Source organism: Anolis sagrei, chromosome 4, assembly GCF_037176765.1.
Source record: "Anolis sagrei isolate rAnoSag1 chromosome 4, rAnoSag1.mat, whole genome shotgun sequence".
In the NCBI taxonomy this organism is placed as follows: domain Eukaryota; kingdom Metazoa; phylum Chordata; class Lepidosauria; order Squamata; family Dactyloidae; genus Anolis; species Anolis sagrei.
Genome location: NC_090024.1, coordinates 6,124,400 through 6,144,880, shown reverse-complemented (window position 1 = coordinate 6,144,880; position 20,481 = coordinate 6,124,400). Strand labels below are relative to the sequence as shown.

At 40.2% G+C, this 20,481-nt stretch overlaps 1 protein-coding gene across 6 annotated transcripts in view; it reads left to right on the top strand.

Annotated features, from left to right (window-relative positions):
* The window catches only part of EEF1D (eukaryotic translation elongation factor 1 delta), a 50,773-nt gene that overhangs the window by 13,882 nt on the left and 16,410 nt on the right, over window positions 1-20,481 (top strand). For 2 of the 6 annotated variants that reach the window (XM_060775976.2, XM_060775975.2), the window contains exons 1-3: window positions 3,175-4,436; window positions 5,966-6,089; window positions 11,915-11,986. In XM_060775976.2, the coding sequence (XP_060631959.2) occupies window positions 3,175-4,436; window positions 5,966-6,089; window positions 11,915-11,986 (1,458 nt within the window). Of the gene's footprint in view, window positions 1-3,174; window positions 4,437-5,965; window positions 6,090-11,914; window positions 11,987-20,481 lie in introns of those variants that run through there. The other 4 variants (XM_060775978.2, XM_060775977.2, XM_067467239.1 and 1 more) reach the window with 3 other exon arrangements.

Here is a 20,481-nt window from a genome sequence, read left to right as displayed (position 1 = left end):
CACATACACGGCAAACATTCAATGCCGTTTGCAAACATATAGACAGGTAATTCAGCATTTTTTCCAACTTCGGCTCCTGGAGGTTGCTCAGTTCCGGCCACAGGGAGGAGCTGTCGCTTCATCCACTATGACACCGAGCTTTTGATCGTAGTATTTCCTCTTTACTCTTTGATCTCCAGCTTTTTTATGGTGTCATAAATTAACCTCCCCGCTTTAAACGGTCTCTAATTTCTCTACTCACAGCTCAGCTGTTTTTGAACTGCTTAGGTGAGCAGTAAGCTGGGCTATTAACAGTTGGGGAACTCAAACTCTACTCGGGTTTTAAACTTGCCACCTTCTGGTCAGCAGTGATTTATTGCTGCTAGTGATTAACCAGCTGTGCTACGGCCTGGCCCCAGTAGAACCAAGAAAGAATTCCTTTGTGTCACTCACATTCCTCCCGGTAGGTGACATTGTGATGTCATTTCTATTTGCTTGTGACAGTTCTTTGTAGATCTCACCCAAGGGCATCTCACAGGATCAAACTCATACAACTCCCAAGACTTCCAACACCTTAACTATGAATTCAGAATATGTAGGTTTTCAATGGGAGTAACACTGAGATTCAAGTAATTTCTTCCCAAATTTTTGAAAAAGTCACCAATCGTAAGTAAGGAAAAATTAATAAAATGCTTGTAAGAAAATGTAACATTTCCCTTAAAAACTTGCTTTGGAGGGTACATAGTTTCAGTTAATATTAGAATTTAATTTTAATGGTAATTACATATTCATTGTCTTCTTCTCTGATAACCACTAGAACTTAATACTGTAATCAATAACAAGTTTAAATGCTTAATTGAAGAAGGTATGTTTTATTATTAACATGTAAGTGGAAGCTTATTTCTCCTTAAAGGAGACAAGACTTAATTACACCAACCAGCCATTCACTCATATTTAAATTTAAGATCAGTTTTCTACCTTTGGAGGTTTACAGTTGCTAATAATTAATATTTATGTGCAGTACACTCTCTCAGAAGAATTATAAGACCCTTAAATTCTGAATTTATTATGTGATAACTACCGTATATACCCGAGTATAAGCCGACCCGAATATAAGCCGAGACACCTAATTTTACCACAAAAATCTGGGAGAATGTATTGACTCGAGTGTAAGCCGAGGGTGGGAAATGCAGCAGCTACTGGTAAATTTCAAAATAAAAATAGATACCAATAAAATTATATTAATTTAGGCATCAGTAGGTTAAATGTTTTTGAATATTTACATAAAACTGTAATTCAAGATAAGACTGTCCAACTCTGATTAAACCATTATTCTAACCATCTTCAATGTCAATATGCTTAGATGTCTTCCAATAATAATAGAGTAAAATAATAATAAAGTAAAATAATAAATGTAATAATAACGATATAGTAAAATAATAAATGTAACAATAATAAATAGAGTAAAATAATAAATGTAATAATAACAACAATAATAATAAAATAATAAATGTAATAATAATAAAAATAACAACAACAAAGTAAAATAATAAATAATATTGGCTCGAGTATAAGCCAGGGGAGACTTTTTCAGCCTAAAAAAGGACTGAAAAACTAGGCTCATACTCAAGTATATACAGTAAGTATGTTGACCAATTTAATTCTGATTCCGGTTGGATATTTGACAATACCTGCTAAACTGAAAACCACAAGAACCGATGAGGCATAATGTATTGTCGAAGGCTTTCATGGTTCATTTTCATTTTGTTCATTCCATGAAAATGAATAAAATCTGGCTACCAGTATTAAAAAACTCAAAAATTACAACAGCCAAAACAATAAAAAGTAAACAATCAGGCACATCTAATCACCTCTCAACAAAAGATTGCCCCAGGCACTACCAGGCCATCAAATGCCTGGCAGTGCCTGGTCAGTTGAAACATTCACACCTAGCTCCAACAGATAAGAGTCCTTTGTCCCACCCTGGTCATTCCACAGATATATAAACCCATTTTCCTGCTTCTAGCAGACCTCACTACCTCTGAGGATGCTTGCCATAGATGCAGGTGAAACGTCAGGAGAAAATGCCTCTAGAACATGGCCATATAACCTGAAAAAACCTACAACAACCCACTAATGAGGCATAATTTGAGCCTTTGGATAAAAGGTCTGTCAAATAACATTACAGAAGACAAGATGGTTCTGTTTAGGGTTTGGCCAATATCTATTGATACGTTAGGAAATCAGTGAGTTAAAATTTACATTGGCAGGGTTCGCATTAGCTTCTCACCCTAACTCTGGCTTGAAATAAGATATATTGCTTGGCAGACGATCTGATGGCATTCCATGTGTGCCAGTAAACAGGGATTTCCTATAGTCAGAGGCTTATATCCAGCTGTTCATTCTAATTAAAGTGGACACATTCAACTAAGGTTTGCTTTGTAAATCAGCATTTGCATAATTTCAGTATTTTGTCTTAGGGTGCATCCACACTGTAGAATTAATGAGTGTGACACTATTTTAACTGCCGTAGCTCAAATACAATTTGGAAGGCCAAAAACCTTGTAAAGCTATAACACTTATGATTCAGTAGCATTGAACTGTTGTTGGTGAACTGCATTAATTCTGCAGTGTAGATTCACCCTCAATAGGTTTTCTCTAATTGGGACCAACTTGGATTATGATAGGGAACACAAGCCACAATTCAGATTTCCTTATTAAATTTACTATAGTCTGCATTCCAAAATATATTTGCTAAATTATTCTATGGTCGTGGTTCTCAACCTGTGGGTCCCCAGGTGTTTTGGCCTACACCTCCCAGAAAGTCCACCAGTTAAGATTTCTGGGAGTTGAAGGCCAAAACATCTGGGAACCCACAGGTTGAGAACCACTGTTCTATGGTGATTAGATTTTTCCTTATTATGCAATTGCAGCAAAGCAGTTGTAATGTACTAGGCAGTGGAAAATAACAACTTCTTTGCTGTAGTTTGCAAAACAGCATAACCAAACCAGTTATGGTTCTTTGGTTTTAGGTTCTTTGCATCTCGCTAATTTTAATAGGGCTGTGAATAGAAGTAATTGAGGGAACCTGGGGGGTCTTGAAGTGGCTAATACCGACTTCATGTTATTCGTGTGTCTTAATTATTTCTGCATCTGTATTGTGCTTGTCTCTTAATGCTGCCTCCTGTTTGAAAGATGAGGACACGAAAGCTGCTTTATGCGACAGAGAAATTTTGGGTGGACAAGCATTTGTACGACGAGGCGGAGAGGCTCCACTATGAACGGGAAGCGACTTTAGCAGCCGCTGCTGCAGGAACGCACCAAGAGGTGGTGGCTGTGAATGGGTTTTGCCATGAAGAGACAGGTGAGGAAGACCTGAAAGAAGAGCCGCCAAGGGCAGGAAATAGGAGGAAGCAGAAGAAAAGGAAGTTCTCCCCCAAAGCCAAGCCTTCAGAGGCAAAAGTAGATTTTGTCCTGACTGGGTTGCTAGCTGACCGTGTGTGGTTCGAGAAACCTCTGTACGACCAGGCAGAAGCTACCTTTGGGAAGAAGCTGGCTGAAGCTTTTCCACAAGAACCTCCTGAGAAGCCACTTGCTGAACAGTCTGCTTTGGTCCCCTGGTCAGAAGCAGAGTTCATCCAAGGCATTGATGAGCCACAGAAAACCTTGGCTATCCTACGTTGCAATCATGGCAGTCTGATGGCCTGCCACCACATTATTCAGGACATTTGGGTCAATAAGTTCAACTTTGACGAAGCTGAGGAGAAGTTTGTCAAAGGATGCCAGACGCTGGCTCTGCCGCGCTTCCTAGAGCTTCCTTCTGTGCCTTCGCACACTATCATCGGACAGAAAACACCCGATGAAGGCTACGCAACGGGCCTACCTACGCCTTCAACGCCAGCCCAGTCCATGGATGTTGTGGCTCAACCTAACGCTTCCTTTGCTGCTCCAAGTTTCTCTGATGCTACAAACCAGACAGTGAATGGGAAACCACAGGTGTCAAGCTTGCAAGCCTTGGTCTCCGAAGTGTGGCTGGAGAAGCCGATCTACGATGATGCAGAGAGATGCTTCTATGCAAACATGTTTGATGGGCACCCTCCAGGAAAGGTGAGAGTGCAGGAGCGAGAGGGACCAGAGTCTTCGAAGAAATCCCGTAAAGACAAAAGGAGCCGTAACGTAGGGAAGCAGACAGGAAACAAAAGGGGGAACACAGCCACCTCTTCTATTACACCTCAAAATCCTCCCCTCTCCTCAGCTACCTGGTACTTCATGCACAAGGACAGCGAGTCTCCGTGGTTCAGCAAACCCACATACGATAATGCAGAAGCGCAGTACTATGCCTCCAAAGCATCAGAGCTGGCAAGTGAGCAAGCGAGCACCAGAATATCCGGAACGATGCTAGGAGAGTCGTCACAACATACTACCAAGGCTTCGAGTGAACCAGAGTCTAATATTAAGTAGGAAAAGTTTGTTCTGGGGTAAATTCTCAAACCTAATGGGCCAGAAAGAGGTGGACAAGTTTCTTTGTATGTGTGTGTGTTTCCATTATAGAAGGTAGCCAGCAAGTTAGAATATAAGCCCATGTTTTTGTATTCTTTGCCAGGATGAGAATGGGGAGATCCTTTTATTAATTGAGCTTTCTTGGTTGTCGTTAGGTCCTTAGTACCACTTCAGGTTAAAAAACCCATTGTTTGTGAAGGACATGTTTTATTGCACAGACTTTAGGAAAGCATGTTAAAACAGTGTTATCTTTACATTTGTTTACTTGTTTAAGAGGATTAGCACGTTTCTATTTAGGCAGTATTCTGTCAGTTCATGTATCCCTAGTCATCACAAACAGTTCTTAGTTATTTCGAGAAAAAGTATATTCAGAAGTGGTTCTCAAGTAAAGGATATTGTGTTTTTATAGTGGTTTTTTGAGTGGAAGATATGTTTTGCTAGTGTTAGATAAATTGTAAGGGTCTGAGTTATATGTGAATGAACGAAACCCATTCAGCTCTTTCTTAAATTTACTTGTTTTCTTTTTATTCTATGCTGCTGTTTTTCTAGTTTAAATTTTTCAGCAGCATATTTCAAGTCTTGGTGCTCCATGTCAGTTTCTCCTATTGTCCTCTTCAGTTCTTTTATGTGGTGAACCCTTTCATCCTCTTGATTGAAAGCAACCAGGTAGTCATCTGCTGCATTCTGTACGTCCCATTTCCAAGCTTGTGAAAGAGTATCATACATGCTCTTGACTATGAATTCATTGCTGCAACCAGGTTATAGGTGTCTTTACTTCCTTTCTTAGACCCAGAGGTTTGCTCCACAAGGATCTTGTGGTTTTCATTTGCTTGCTTTATCACCAACCATCACGTACCAGAATGAAGATCAGGGATTGGGTGGGGAGGGGTCTGTCATGCTTTTCTTTTGCAGTTCACCATGAAATTCACTCTGCATCTTGGTTTTGCATTACACTAAGCAAGGGAATACTGTTTTTCTTGGCAATTTTGGAATGCTTCCATAACCTTTGTTGCATACTTAGCCATGCAACATCGCTTGTGACATGCTGTCCCTAGACGTGGTATCAGTACTCTCTTCTGGAATTGGTGGGTTTGTGTTTGTTTCATTTTTAGGAAGGAGTAGGAAGTGTCAGAGAAGCCATGTCTCTTTGTGGCAAATCCTTGTAACTTAATGGTTGTGTTATGGAGTGTGTAACTTGTCAGATAGCCAGTGTTTGTCTGAGATTGGTTTAAAGTAATTGAAAAGGGCACTTGCTTATTTTACTCTGTGATGGAAAAAGAGATCCCCAGAGCTAAGTGAACGAGCAGCATGTTACTAATCCCATTTACACACGCCTTCCCCCCTGGGGTGATGTAAGAGGACCAACCAGCTGTTACCGGAAGTGGCCCAAAAGGGAGGAGGGAGGGAGACCTTGTTTGTCTGACCTTGCTCTAGTTACTATGCTTAATGATTCCTCTGTATTTATTTAGCCCTTCTCTCTTTGCAGAAAAATGGCTGCCAACTTCCTCATGCACGAGAAGATCTGGTTCGATAAGTTCAAATACGATGATGCTGAGAAGAAATACTATGAACAGATGAACGGTCCAGCTTGCAACTCTTCAGGCCAGCAGGTAAGATGCTAGCCTCCTGTGGTTTCAGCAACAGGCTCTTTTGCAAGCCACAGTGCTTCTAACCTAAATGGCAGGGCAGTGGAGGTTCTCCCTGCATGCTTGTCCAGATTAAATCTCATCCCATCCATTGCTGAATATAGGAGGAATCATACTAAATCAGACCAATGATCTGTTTAGTCTCAGTTTCAAAAACGATATGGCTCTGGGAGGTCTAGGAACAGAACCAGAGAACTAGAGGTGCACACTTCCTATACTGCTTGCCATTTAGTTGCTAGTACCCACTGGCATATAGCATCAGAAACTGGCTGGTGGCCCTAGGAAATGCAAAATAGTGCCCTAAGTATCCCATATAGGTTTTCAGAATTAGTGCAAGTATACTTTTGCAGGGTACTTTTAGGATTATGGGGCATTCGATGAGATCTCAGACATTCAGTTCTCTTAAATTATGTCCCAAGACACCAGAGCATCAAAAGTGTAGAGGCCTTCCATCTGCATTATGTTTGAGCAGAGAGGAGCTTCTCGGTCTTTCTAGAAGTGAACTGGTCAATGTAATAAAATGGGAACATTCCTCTCTGCGTTCTTACAACTTTAATGATAGCACTAAAGGAAAAGGGGGATAAGGAAAGACTGGGGTCAACCTATCCTTTCATTCTTCATGATCCACACTGTCAAAGGCTTTGCCAGTTGTCCTGAGACATAACCACAACATGGAGGAAAAGAATGGACCCACCTCCCCCTTTTTATCACTCTCCAATGTATTATGACAGTTTTATATAGCTTCTTCATGTGACCTGTCCAAATCACTTCTTCTGGAGAGTTGTAACGTTTCCTAACAAGGTGTAGTTTCCCACTTTAAGGAAAAATCATCCTAAGGTATTTTCAGCTTATTGCCTTTCTAAACCTGTTTATATTTGGAGTTGTGTGTTCTTTAGGTTTATTCTTGAAAACCCAATTATTTGTTTGTTTGTATCCTGTCCTTTTTTAAAAAAAATTGGAACTTGAGGAGGCTTACAATTTGAAAAGAATTGTAGGAGTGCTAACCAGAGTGTAATGAAGCATAATAAACTCATCTTGTATAGTTGCATTCAATAGTCATGGCTAAACTTTCTAAGAAATAGGTCACTGCAGATACTTGAACCTGTATTCCTGTATTCGTTCCTCTAGGTCAGGGGTCCTCAAACCTTTTAAACAGAGGGCCAGGTCACAGTCCCTCAAACTGTTGGAGGGCCGGGTTATAATTTGGAAAAAAAAAACATGAATTCCTATGCACACTGCACGTATCTTATTTGTAGTGCATACACACACACACATTCAATACAATACAATAATTAAAATGAACAACAATTTTAACAAATATGAAGTTATTAGTATTTCAGTGGGAAGTGTGGGCCTGCTTTTGGGTGATGAGATAGGATTGTTGTTGTTGTGTGCTTTCCAATCTTTTCAGACTTAGGTTGACCCTGAGTGAGGGCCGGGTAAATGACCTTGGAGGTCTGCATCCAGCCCCTGGGCCTTAGTTTGAGGACCCCTGCTCTAGGTAAATGATAGATATCAGAAAAATTATTGTGAATCCACTTATTGAAGGTGACCTGAAAGGAGGGAAGAAGTGAAAAAAAATGTAAACATACATGATATTTCATAACTTTGCTGTTTATGAACAAAGGCACTGGGTAAGGTATCATTTGCCAGATGCTAGCACATTATTCTTTCTTTTTTCATCAAGAAGCTTGTTTCAAAAGCTGTATTTTCATTTGCTTCCATCAAAGCTCAGAAAAGGCGGGGGAGAGGTCTCCTTATGTAGTCTCCAAATTAGCCCATGTTGAAACTAAAGGTCCAGCAAAACCCTGGCTTAAAAGCAACAGTTCGGTTTTGAAACTGTTGAGTGGCTTCCTGCATGGAGCATGCCCTTGTGTCACTAGAATGTCTGACCATGATGTCTTTCCCTGGGTTAGAAAAGGTGTAAATGATGACTAAAACTTCTAAGCTTGGAATGCAAAAAGGCTTCTAATTTAAATGTGATGCTGCAGAGCTTTCTATGTAATCCCTGAACAGTAGTGGCTATGTTGAGTTCTTCCCATTCCACTAAAAAAAATTGTGAAAAGAAGTTTCCTCCCAGAAGCAATGGAATCTTTTAGAGAGATGGAGCATAAGAGAAGTATTCCATTTTACTTCAGCAACGAAGAAGAACTCCAGTATCTTCTAATCACAGACTGGCTCAGGCTTCTTCTGAAAAATGCCTCTTTAACAAAGAAAGTAGAAGAAAATACTGAATTTTTGCCATTATCTGTGTGTAAACCGCTTTGAGTCCCCCTAGGGGTGAGAAAAGCGGTATATAAATACTGTAAATAATAAATAAATTAAAAAATAAATAGTTCTTCAAACACATTCAACAATCATGCTCATTGGCCTCCAACCTGGAAACAAAATTGGCCTGTTTAAAAAGATGTTGGTGCAAGCCAGTATTGATTAAACTGGTGCTCTCCAGTGCAGACATTTTAAAGGATCATTCTTTTATCAATTGTTTACCACGAGAGAATACACCTTCAGGATCCACCAGTCAGCACTTCTCTTGGATGTGAATACACCACATACCATTGCTCTTTCCTTCCTTCCTGGCATAAGCTTGGTAACATCCACCTAAGGACAGGGATTCCTTAATGCAGTTTTCACTGTCGGTGTGTAGTAGATTCCTGAAATTTTTGTGATTGTACAGAAATTTGTCCTTTAGTCTTCATTAGTTGGACAAACAGAAGAGTAGGATTTGTTCAAACAATATTAGTAGAGCCATCCTTCAACTATACTTCTTCAGAGAGGTGATTGAGAAACCGTTTGCACTTTGTAAGTGAGAGATAGGTTAGGTGTAATACCAGATGGGTGGACGGACTGTATCATGATAAAACTGGTCAAGTTCCTAGAGCAGCAGTTCCCAAACGTTTTCAGTCATGGAACACATGGAACTAACAAAATGAAGTTCAACAGGGACAAATGCAAGATAGTCCACTTAGGCAGAAAAAACGAAATGCAAAGATACAGAATGGGGGACGATGCCTGGCTCGAGAGCAGTACGTGTGAAAAAGATCTTGGAGTCCTCGTGGACAACAAGTTAAACATGAGCCAGGAATGTGATGTGGTGGCAAAAAAAAAAGCCAATGGGATTTTGTCCTGCATCAATAGGAGCATAGTATTTAGATCCAGGGAAGTCATGCTACTCCTCTATTCTGCCTTGGTTAGACCACACCTGGAATATTGTGTCCAATTCTGGGCACCACAATTCAAGAGAGATATTGACAAACTGGAGTGTGTCCAGAGGAGGGCGACTAAAATGATCAAGGGTCTGGAGAACAAGCCCTATGAGGAGCAGCTTAAGGAGCTGGGCATGTTTAGCCTGAAGAAGAGAAGGCTGAGATATGATAGCCATGTATAAATATGTGAGAGGAAGCCATAGGGAGGAGGGAGCAAGCTTGTTTTCTGCTTCCCTGGAGACTAGGACGCGGAACAATGGCTTCAAGCTACAAGAGAGGAGATTCCATCTGAACATTAGGAAGAACTTCCTGACTGTGAGAGCCATTCAGCAGTGGAACTCTCTGCCCTGGAGTGTGGTGGAGGCTCCTTCTTTGGAGGTTTTTAAACAGAGGCTAGATAGCCACCTGTCAGGGATGCTTTGAATGCAATATTCCTGCTTCTTGGCCGAATGGGGTTGGACTGGATGGCCCATGAGGTCTCTTCCAATTCTATGATTCAGAAGACTTTTTTTCTCTTTGGAAACCCTGTCCCTGATTTTCCAGTGGAACCCTTACTTTGTGTCTAAGCATTGTGGATCCACAGATTATTTCTCCTTTCATCTACTTCTGTTACTTGAGTGTTTTGTATAATGTAGTAGATTTAGAAATAAAGAGATTCAAGTTCTGTTTTTGAAGCAAAGGTACACTAAATCTCTAACACAACACTTCCCAACAAAGGATTCCCCCAGGCAGGAAGCAGCCAGGTTTGAAGCTGCAGGGCTATTCAATGCTAATCAAGGTGGCCACATTCACGCTTGCCTCAAACAGAGTTCTTTCTCCCACCCTGGACATTTCACAGAGAGATAAACCCCACTTGCTTGTTTCTTACAAAACTCAAAACATTTGGGGATGCCTGCCTTAGATGTGGGTGAAACGTTAGGAGAGAATGCTTCTGGAACATGGCCAGATAGCACGGAAAATTCACAGCAACACGGCGATACCGGCCATAAAAACTCATGAAGTCCATGGAATACAGTTTGGGAACAGCTGTTCTAGAGAATTCTGTAAGGGTGTCATTTGAATACCATAGCCCCATACAGTGCAGAATACATTAATTTTCAGGATATAACAACATGTTGTACACTAAAGGATACAAACCCCACCATGGTCAAATAAACTAGCATGTCATCATAAGAATCATGGTTCCAAGGACCAATGTCCTAAATAGAACATTGCCCAAAATAATGTTCTTTTTGCATCATTTGGATAGTAAAATGTATGTATGTATTTATTTACTATATTCATATTCCGCCTTTCTCACCTTTGGGTTGGGGTGGGTGAGCTCAAGGCAGTTTCCAACATATTAATAGCAAAAATTCAATGCCAACATAATAATAATAATAATTATTATTATTATTATTTATTTATTTATTTATTTATAGCCCGCTACCATCTCCCCAAGGGACTCGGTGCAGCTTACATGAGGCCGAGCCCACAATACATCAAGATAATAAAAACAATAACAAGTAATACAAAACTAAAATAAAACTAAAATAAAACAACAGAAAATAAGCAATAAACATTAACAGTAACACAACGACGTTTAAAAACCTATGACTGGGTCAAATGTAATAATTAAAATTTAAAAATAATGCTGAGCATGAACATGTGAAATATGACTAGGATAGAGTTTTCAGAGAGGGATGGGCATGCAGACACTCCTAGATCAATAATAAAGTGCATTTAGAGGACATACAGCAAACATACACATAGAAAGGGGAAAATCATAATAACTAAACACTAGCATATAACTGTAAATGAAAATCATTAAAACCATTAAACATAAGGCATAAACAACATTTAAACATTAAGACAAAGCATTGAAAACATCTAGTACATGTTAAAAACATCGAGTATATGTAACATAGTCTATACTAGGCCCTGATATTGCTGCGTCTGACAGAATATAATGAAAAGTGTGTTTCATTTTTCAGCTTTGTATATTTTAATTCAAGCCTGATAGCACAGTATGCAAGGGAGACAGCATGGTGTAGTGGTTAAGACTCTGGAGAGCAGGATTCAGATCCCTCTCGACCATAGAAACCCACGGGGTGACATTGTGGAAATCATACTTGCTCAGCCTCAGAGAAATACAAAGGCAACCCCCTCTGGACAGATCTTGCCAGGAAACCCATATGTTTGCTGTAAAACAAAGCACAGGAGGAAAATAATTTTGCTAGTACAGAGTTTGCATGTGTTCTGTCTGTGGAAGTAAGCTTTATTGATGAACGCATGGATGTGACTAGGGCTGGTTATTGTGCAAATAGTTGCAGAGGAAGGTGGATGGTTGGAGTTTCCCATTGCTTCATGCCTGGATCTCCTCCTCTTGTTGAGAAGTCATTTTAAAACACAGTAAACATGTTTGGCAGCATGGCCACCGTATTCAATATATGACTTTTCTTGCTTGTGACCTCTTTTCATAGCTAACTGTTGGGCACAGTTAAACATTCCTCTTCCCTTTATGTGACCCACCCTCAGTAATGTCTCCTGTATCTGTATGTGTCTTTTTAAAAATACACTTGGTTCTTTCTGCACTGTTTGCAGGAGAACGGAGCCAGCACGATCCTCCGCGACATTGCCAGAGCCAGGGAGAATATCCAGAAGTCGCTGGCCGGAGTGAGTACCTGGGCGCTCTCCCACCAGCTGGCTAACTGCATTCATTTTTCCTAGCTGTGGCATATCTCACACATCTCCCCCCTCTCCCTGAGCTGTGATTGATCTTCTCATAGTTTCTGTGTGTGTGTATGTCGCTTTTTGTAACCATAAATTAGCAAGGGGCTGGATGCAGCGCAATCACTTTGGTCATGCTATTGGTATTCTCTTTGGTGGAGACCTGTGTAACATCTTCCACTTTTGCGGAGTAATTTTAAATGTTTAAAGGTGTGATCATTTCCCATTCTATGTAAGGAGAATTGGGTTGGTTTCGCTATAAATATGAACTCTAAATATTCCTGCAGTTAGCTCGAGCTAGATCTCCCAAGTTTTGGATCTTGTAAACAATCAGTTGCACTTCCTCCAAAGACCCTGAACTGATTTCTGCTGTGGTATCACCCCGTGTTAATTCCCAGCAATTGAAATGCATCGTTGTGCTCACAGACTACTTCATGTGTTAGGCTGTCCTACAAACCATTGCTTCGGAAAGCAAACTTTAAAAAAAAAAGAATTAGCATAGTTTTGTGAGGAATGATATATACTTCATTGCGTGGCAGGCGGCTTTGTGCACTCCTGATATTTTGGACGGAACAATCAAAAGCCCCAGGCAGTTTGGCCAATAGTCAAGGATGAGATAGTCCAAATTATCTGGAGGAAACCAGGTCACCTGCTCATGTCTTATTTCTCAGAGAGACTCTTCTCCTCATCTGTTTATAGAAGGGAGGTGGACACCTCCTCCAATTCAGATATTCGGAGAGTAGCCACATAATTTTATGTAGTGCCCCCTCAACGTTCGTGTCGTCCCCGTCCCCCCCACATACGAAGGTTTGTTTATTTTCCTGTCTCTCTCTGAGTTCTCCCTTACAATTAGTTCTGCCCCCTTATCTCACCCAGTTTTTAAATCATTTTATGTACATGCGGCCCGCTCTTTGTCATTTGTTTGGTGTCTATGCTCTCTATATATTGTTTTATATGTTTTGATGTGTTCATTTTAATGTTACGGTGTTTATTTTACTGCAATTTGTATTTCTATATTGAATTTGTTGTTCGGACTTGGTCCCGTGTAATCCACTCCCAGTCCCTGTTAGGGAAATGGTGGCAGGGTATAAAGTTATTATTATTATTATTATTATTATTATTATTATTATTAAATTACTTGCTGTAGCTTGAGCATCTAAGAGTCTCTGTTTTCATTGCTTCAAGGCAGGTTCTGCAATAGTCCTGTCGTATTGTACCAGTGTCACTCCAGCAATACATTTGCCTGTACTTCTTCCTTGCTTCTTTCATGTCAGAATACTTCTGATTGGACATAAATTAATAACTGGCACTAGACATTTTGGGACACAAAAATTCAACAAGTGTGAGGGATTGTGTGTACCCAAACCTAACTGCTGCTGAGAGTCATACAACTGTGCAAACAATTACGGCTTGCCAAAGTTGAGGCAAATAATAAGTAACTGGCATCTGGGCTTCCTTGCCCAGAAATCTCTGACCAGCAAGGACAGCAGAACAGGAGGCTGTAAACTAGTCCGACTCTACAGTGAAGCCATACATACAACACAAGCTTAAAACTGAGCCAAGTAAGGCAGGTTATCAGATAAGGTCCCCAAACATAAATGAATGTGACTGTAGTTTAGGAACTTGGAACATAAGTGTCTTAAACATTGAGTCACTTGAGCAAAGTTTGCTCAAAATTTGAAATATGATGAACTTGTTTTATGTAATGTTTCATATTTTGTTTTGAGTTCTGGTTTTTGCAGTCGTGTGTGTGTGTGTGTGTATGTATGTATGTATTTGTATATCTCATTACATATTGTTTTGACTTAATAGCATTTTTGTATCGTACTCGTGCTAGTTAGCTATTAAGAGGAAACATTATGAGTAAATAACCTGTCCAAAAGTGCCTGGAAAGCTGCTGTTGGCAGTTATTCTTCTATTGATCACTGCAGTTCTATAATCTATATAAATAAAAGTGTAATGTTTGTTTGTGGGATTAACATAACTCAAAAACCACTGGATGAATTGACACCAGATTTGGACACAAGACACCTATCAGGCCAACAAGTGACCGCCACTCATAAAAACACTGAAAAATACAGCAGAAGGGACTTAAAAAGCCAAAAAAAAATGTATTACAATGCATGCACAAAACCACACACAGACTCACACACATGCAAACACATGTATATTCACATATACACAAATATATACACATGCATATACACACACAAAGCACATATACACAGACTGGGCCACAGCAATGGCTAGTAAGATAATATAGGGAATAGTGAAAGAGGAAAACACAGACTTTGCCTATTAAGTTGGTTTTCCTGTTAAATGGCTGTCTGTGTCCTGTCTTGCAATAGGTTGTCCTTTCCGAAGATGCATTTTGTTCTAGAGCAATGGTTCTCAACCTGTGGGTCTCCAGATGTTTCAGCCTCCAACACCCAGAAATCCTAATAGCTGGTAAACTGGCTGGGATTTCTGGTAGTTGTAGGCCAAAACACTTGGGGACCCACAGGTTGAGAACCAATGTTCTGTTCTAGAGAAATCTATTGTGTCAGTTTGATTGTTGGTCAGTAACCGTCCACATGCATAGTTGCATTTAAAAGAATGTTGGAACAAAAGCCATTTATTTATTCATTAATGAAAATATTTATATCCTACCCTGCATTGTGGGATTTGAGGAAGGCATATACAATTTAAAGCACTTCCAGATCAGAACTGTAAGTAGTTTAAACAGGATAAAAACATATTGAACAAGACAACAGTTAAAACAAATTAAAAGGCCACAATTTTAAACTCCATTCATGTATCTTTTGAAGATGAAGCTTTAATAAAAGCATCTTTTGACTTGTCGATGGAAGGAAACCCATGTTGGTTCTTATGGGTTTTTTCGGGCTATATGGCCATGTTCTAGAGGCATTTTCTCCTGACATTTCGCCTGCATCTATGGCAAGCATCCTCAGAGGTAGTGAGGACCTCCTCACTACCATCCTCAGAGGTAGTGAGGATGCTTGCCATAGATGCAGGTGAAATGTCAGGAGAAAATGCCTCTAAAAAATGGCCATAGAGCTCGAAAAAACCCACAAGAACCTAGTGATTCCAGCCATGAAAGCCTTCGACAATACATCAGACCCATGTTGGCTGCGGTCAGATTTCTAGATGGAAGAAAACCAGCCATCTGTAGCTCCAACTTCAGCCAGTGTCGGTTTTCTTCCATCATCAAGGCGAAATATGACTTTTTATTAAAGGAAAGGATGTTCTATAATTGGGGCACCACAACTGAGAGTAGTGAAGACTCTGCGAACAAGATTGATGCATATATGTGTTTTTTCGTCCTTGCTTTGGTTCCTGAGTAAGGGTAGTAATTAATGATTCAGCAGGAGACACTGATGGGATGTGGCCTCAGTAATACTGTTGTAACACAGCTGGAGCATGTAGTAATGCTGCTCTTTTTAGTGCCATTGCCATTTGGGTTACTGCTATGAATCTTCAGAAAAGAGCCGATGATTGTGGATTATAGTGGAAGCTCCTTCATTAATATCTGGGGTGGGAGGATCCTTACTAAGGGATGTAATATTGCAATTGGTATCCCTGCATGTAATGTAATGTCTGTGCTTGCTATTAGTAAGAATAGTTTTTGGACAGCTGTGTTTGCAATACTCGTCTGGCTTCATTTAATTTCTGCTCAGGTTTTTGCAGTTCAGCAAACAACGTGTGAATTCAGGAGGGGGTTGAATTGACCTTTTCTACTCAAGGGACCAATTTGGGGAATGGCTGGTAGATGTTGCTGAACGTCTACCCGAGAGGCAGAAAAATGTGGGGCAAGATCTTGTGTAACTTTGGCATGTGGATTCATGGACATTTCAAACAGAATTATGACTTCCACAAGAACCTAAAATATGAATTATGATGGTGTCAGTTTAACTTAAGGCATCCTAACTCACAGCTCTGTGTAAGCCACCTTGGACCCCATTACGAGAAGAAAGTAGAATATAAATTAAATAACAGGTTGTTAGCTCTGGTGTTGAAGAAATTAGACAGGAATTCTCACTTTGCTTCAGTGTCATAGGTCAATGTTGGAGATTGGTACCAAAAAGGAATCTATCTATTGTCTCCAAATCTTCTGACACAGAGGCTGAAACCGCTGTCTGTTTTTTAAACCAAGACACTGTATTTTGATTCTCCTGCATTAAATCTTGAATGTACAACATTTGAGTTAGTTAAGGTTTCCGATACAAGTATTTCTCAAATTACACTTTGTTATTTAGTCCAGTAGGTGTGGTATCTCAACAAGTGAGGAATTGAAAGTGGTGTCAGTTGATGCACAGGTATCGAATTTATTTATTTACAGCATTTATATTCCACCCTTCTTACCCCAAAGGGGATTCAGGGCAGATCACAGAATACATACACAGTATTATTTATCGTGTCAGGGGCAGACCAAACAGTTGCATTGCATTTTAAACGAACAAACAAACAAAACACAAAGTTTGCAAGCTTAGTAGTTAATTAAATGTCCTTTGACCAGTAGCTGGCCACTTGGAGTGCCTCTGGTGTTGTTGCAAGAAGGTCCTCCATTGTGCCTGTGGCAGGGCTCAGGTTGCATTGCAGCAGGTGGTCTGTAGTTTGCTCTTCTCCACACTCGCATGTCGTGGATTCCACTTTGTAGCCCCATTTCTTAAGGTTGGCTCTGCATCTCGTGGTTCCAGTAAACATTCAATGCCATTAGACATACAGGACAGACAAACAGAGATGTGTGTCTGCATTTTTCCAACTTTGGTGTCCTGGAGGTTATGCCTGATTCCAGCCACAGGAGGGTGCTGTCGCTCTATCCTCTGTGACGATAAGCCTTTTGATTATGGACTTTCCTCCTATTCTTTGATTGCTGGCTTTTTTATGGTGCCGTAAAATACCTCCCCACTTAAGCAGTGCCTAATTTCTCACAGCTGTTTTCGAACTGCTTAGGTTACAATATTTATTTATTTATTTATTTACTTGCAACATTTTTATCCTGCCCATTTCAGCCCAAAGGCAACTCGGGATGGCGTAGAGATCGGCAACAATTAGACGCCATATAGAAAGTTATGCTGAAGGTCGGGTTCTCAATCTGACCTGGGCTCGAACTGCCAATCTTTCAGTTGGGAAAGATCTATTGCTGCTGGTGACTAACCAGCTGTGCTAAAGCCCCCCCCCCCCCCCCCCCCATCGAAAGATGAACTAGTGACAAATAGTGCATACGTTTTGTTTTGGCACACATTATACAGCTCCCTTTATTTTTTGTTTTGCTCCATTCAGCTATTACCCTTCCAAGGTAGCATCTTTGTCGAAGTGCAAATATAGTTGAATTGTCATGTAAGATGATTATCACATGTCATGGCAAGCTTGAGCTGAAAATTTGGTTCTCTGTGGCTGGAGAAGGAAGACAGCATTTCCTTAGGGGATCTGCTTTTCAAACTGCATAAACAACTTTTAAAACACTGCCTGGGGTTATTTACTTGTAGTGTGCGTTTCATAGTAAAATCAGCATCCCGCCCAAACTTGCCTTCAGCAGGTACACCTAAAATAATTAGTCTGGCAGTTTGATCTTAACTGAATGTTAAGTTGCACATTAAGAACAATTAGTCATTCTTCTCTCTTCCTTTTTAATATTGTTGTTATAAGCACCTGGTTAGTTGACTCAGAGCTCTGTAAGCAACACTAGGAGGCATCCTTGCCCTCATCTTTTTCTTTGCCCTAAATATTGAACTTCAACTTAATTTGCGTAGAATCACAGAATTGTAGATCTGAAAGGAACCCAATCGGTCTCCACTGCCATCAGAGGAAATTCACAGCTAAAGCAGAGGCCTAACCACTTTCTGTTTTAAAAATTTCCACAAAAATGAGCCTGTTACTTTCCAACCAGAAAGTCTTTGTATGTAAGTGGCCAGTGTATGTACCAAGCTGTTCACAATTGAGGATTTTGGGTTTTCCTCTAATTGACCCTGAGGCTGCTGGATATCTGTCATCTTGCAGTAAACTTTTGATAGATTTTTTTTAAAACCAGGAGCAAATGTCATGGAAATATATCCCTGTGTTTCAGAAAGTAGATGGTGCATGCTTTTTAGTTTTCTTTGCAAATCCTGTTTTTCTTTTCTGTCCCCCATTGTACTCTGATTTCCATTGCAGTGTTTTTAATGTCCTTTGTAGAGCTGGCATTCCTGTTCTGCTTGAGAACGGGAAAATCTTCCAGAATCTCTTTCACACAATTTATTTTCCAGCCGACTTATTTTGTTGTCATGTTCCCAGTGTTCAAGCGGCAACATGTCAGTCTTCCTTAAAAGGATTTTCCAAAAGAAGAATGCAATACATGTGGCAACTTTGACCTAATGGTACTTTTCCTGATATTGTGAAAATTACACTTTTAGAATACTAGTTAAACTGCCCAGCCAGCATTGCCACTTATAGTCTTGCAATTGTAGGTCAGAAAAAGAGAAAATTTCCATACCATGGCTGGTTGGTTGTTTTGTTTGCTGGTTTTAAAGGAAGGATGTTCTGAATCCCTGATACTGTATGTTTAAACCAAGCAGGCTCAATGAGAAATAGAAATATTGGTGAAATTATTGTAATAATTCAAGAATCGCAAAGACAACAGAAAAATTTAGAACATTTATTTATTTATTTATCATATCAGAAGCAAACCAAGGGTACAGTTGTGATTTATTTTTTAAAAAAGTTTAAAAACTTGGCATTACATTAAATGTCCTTTGACAAGTAGCTGGCCACTTTGAGTGCCTCTGGTGTTATTATAAGAAGGTCCTCCATTGTACATAGGCAGGGCTCAGTCTGCATTGTAGTAGATGTTCTGTGGTTTGCTCTTCTCCACACTTGCATGTTGTGGACTCCACTGTGTGGCCCCATTGCTGAAGGTTGGCTCTGCATCTCGTGATGCCAGAGCACAGTCTGTTCAGCGCCTTCCAAGTTGCCCAGTTTTCTGTGGGCCCAGAAGGAGTCTCATTCCGTATCAGCCATGGCTTGAGGTTCCAGGTTTTTGCCTGCCACTTTTGGACTCTTGCTTGCTGAGATGTTCCTATGAGTATCTCTGTAGATCTTAGAAAACTTTTTCTTGATTTAAGGTGTTGACATGCTGGCTGATAGCCAAACAGAGGACGGACCAGAGATGTCACTGCCTTGGTCCTTTCATTATTGACTACTACTTCCCGGCGGATGTCAGTTGGTGCAATACCGGCTAAACAGTATAATTTCTCCAGTGGTGTGGGGCGTAGACATCCTGTGATAACGCGTCATGTCTCATTAAGAGCCACGTTCACTGTTTTAGCGTGGTGAGATGTGTTCCACACTGGGCATGCATACTCAGCAGCAGAGTAGCAAAGCCCAAGGACAGATGTCTTTAGTGTATCTGGGTGTGATCCCTCTGGGGATGTAGAACAGTAAGAACCAAGAGATTATAGACAGAAACATGAGCGTGCAGGCAAGAAAGGAAGGTGACCTCAACATACAATTGTGACAATCCCATTTTGGGTTCTGACCCATTCTTTCAGAAGCTCTAACTTAAGCTGTTTAAATACATAAAATACAAGTTTATAAATAACTCTGTACTCACTTGTCAAGGCATATATTAGCTTGAGAGCGTTGGTTTTGCAGTTTTGTCAGACTCTTATGCCGTTTCTAGTATGTATAATGTCTACTGGATTTCTCTAGCCATATTGTGTCTTGAGTTATTCAGGCTGTTCTGAAAGCAAAAATGTTTCTGGCAGTTAAGTCTAGGCAGATGGCATTTATTATGACAATAGTAAAGGAAAAGAGACTAAACTTTAGGAAAAACTCAAGAGGTTTTAAAATAGGCCGGGTGGCCATCATTTGGGAAGGCTTTGGTTGTAGATTCCTGTGTGTTAGAATGGATTTGGATTGGATGGTCTTGATGTCTCTTTCAGCTATAATTTTATGACTTAATGGCTCCATTGAGATGTACAAAATCAGCTGAGCGTAGTGTAGAAATATTTTGCATCCATAGCAGTGAAGAGTATGCTATATATGAGCTTATTTATTTATTTATTTGCGACATTGATATACCACCCCTCTCACCCCAAAGGGGACTCATGGTAGGAAACAGGAGAGAAAATATGCAGACTGCTCTAATAAGGTGGTTGCAGGTAATACATCTCATTTAAAAGGGTAGATACGCAAAAGAAAGTTACCTAACTTTGGTAGAAGAGTTCCTAATTCTGATTCTCATTTCTGTGTGTAAGGCATCTTGAGGTTAAGGTGCCTGAGCTGCTCTTTTCTCTATCAAAGTAGTAAAACACTAAAGATTTCTGATAAAAGGGAGAAGTGACCCTTACAAACATGATACAAAAACACTTTGAGCTACTTATATCTAGGAAACAGGTGAGACGAAGACAACAGTCCTGCACCACTAGGTTCGTTCTGTCTGTAGTTGCTCCACATAGCAGTGT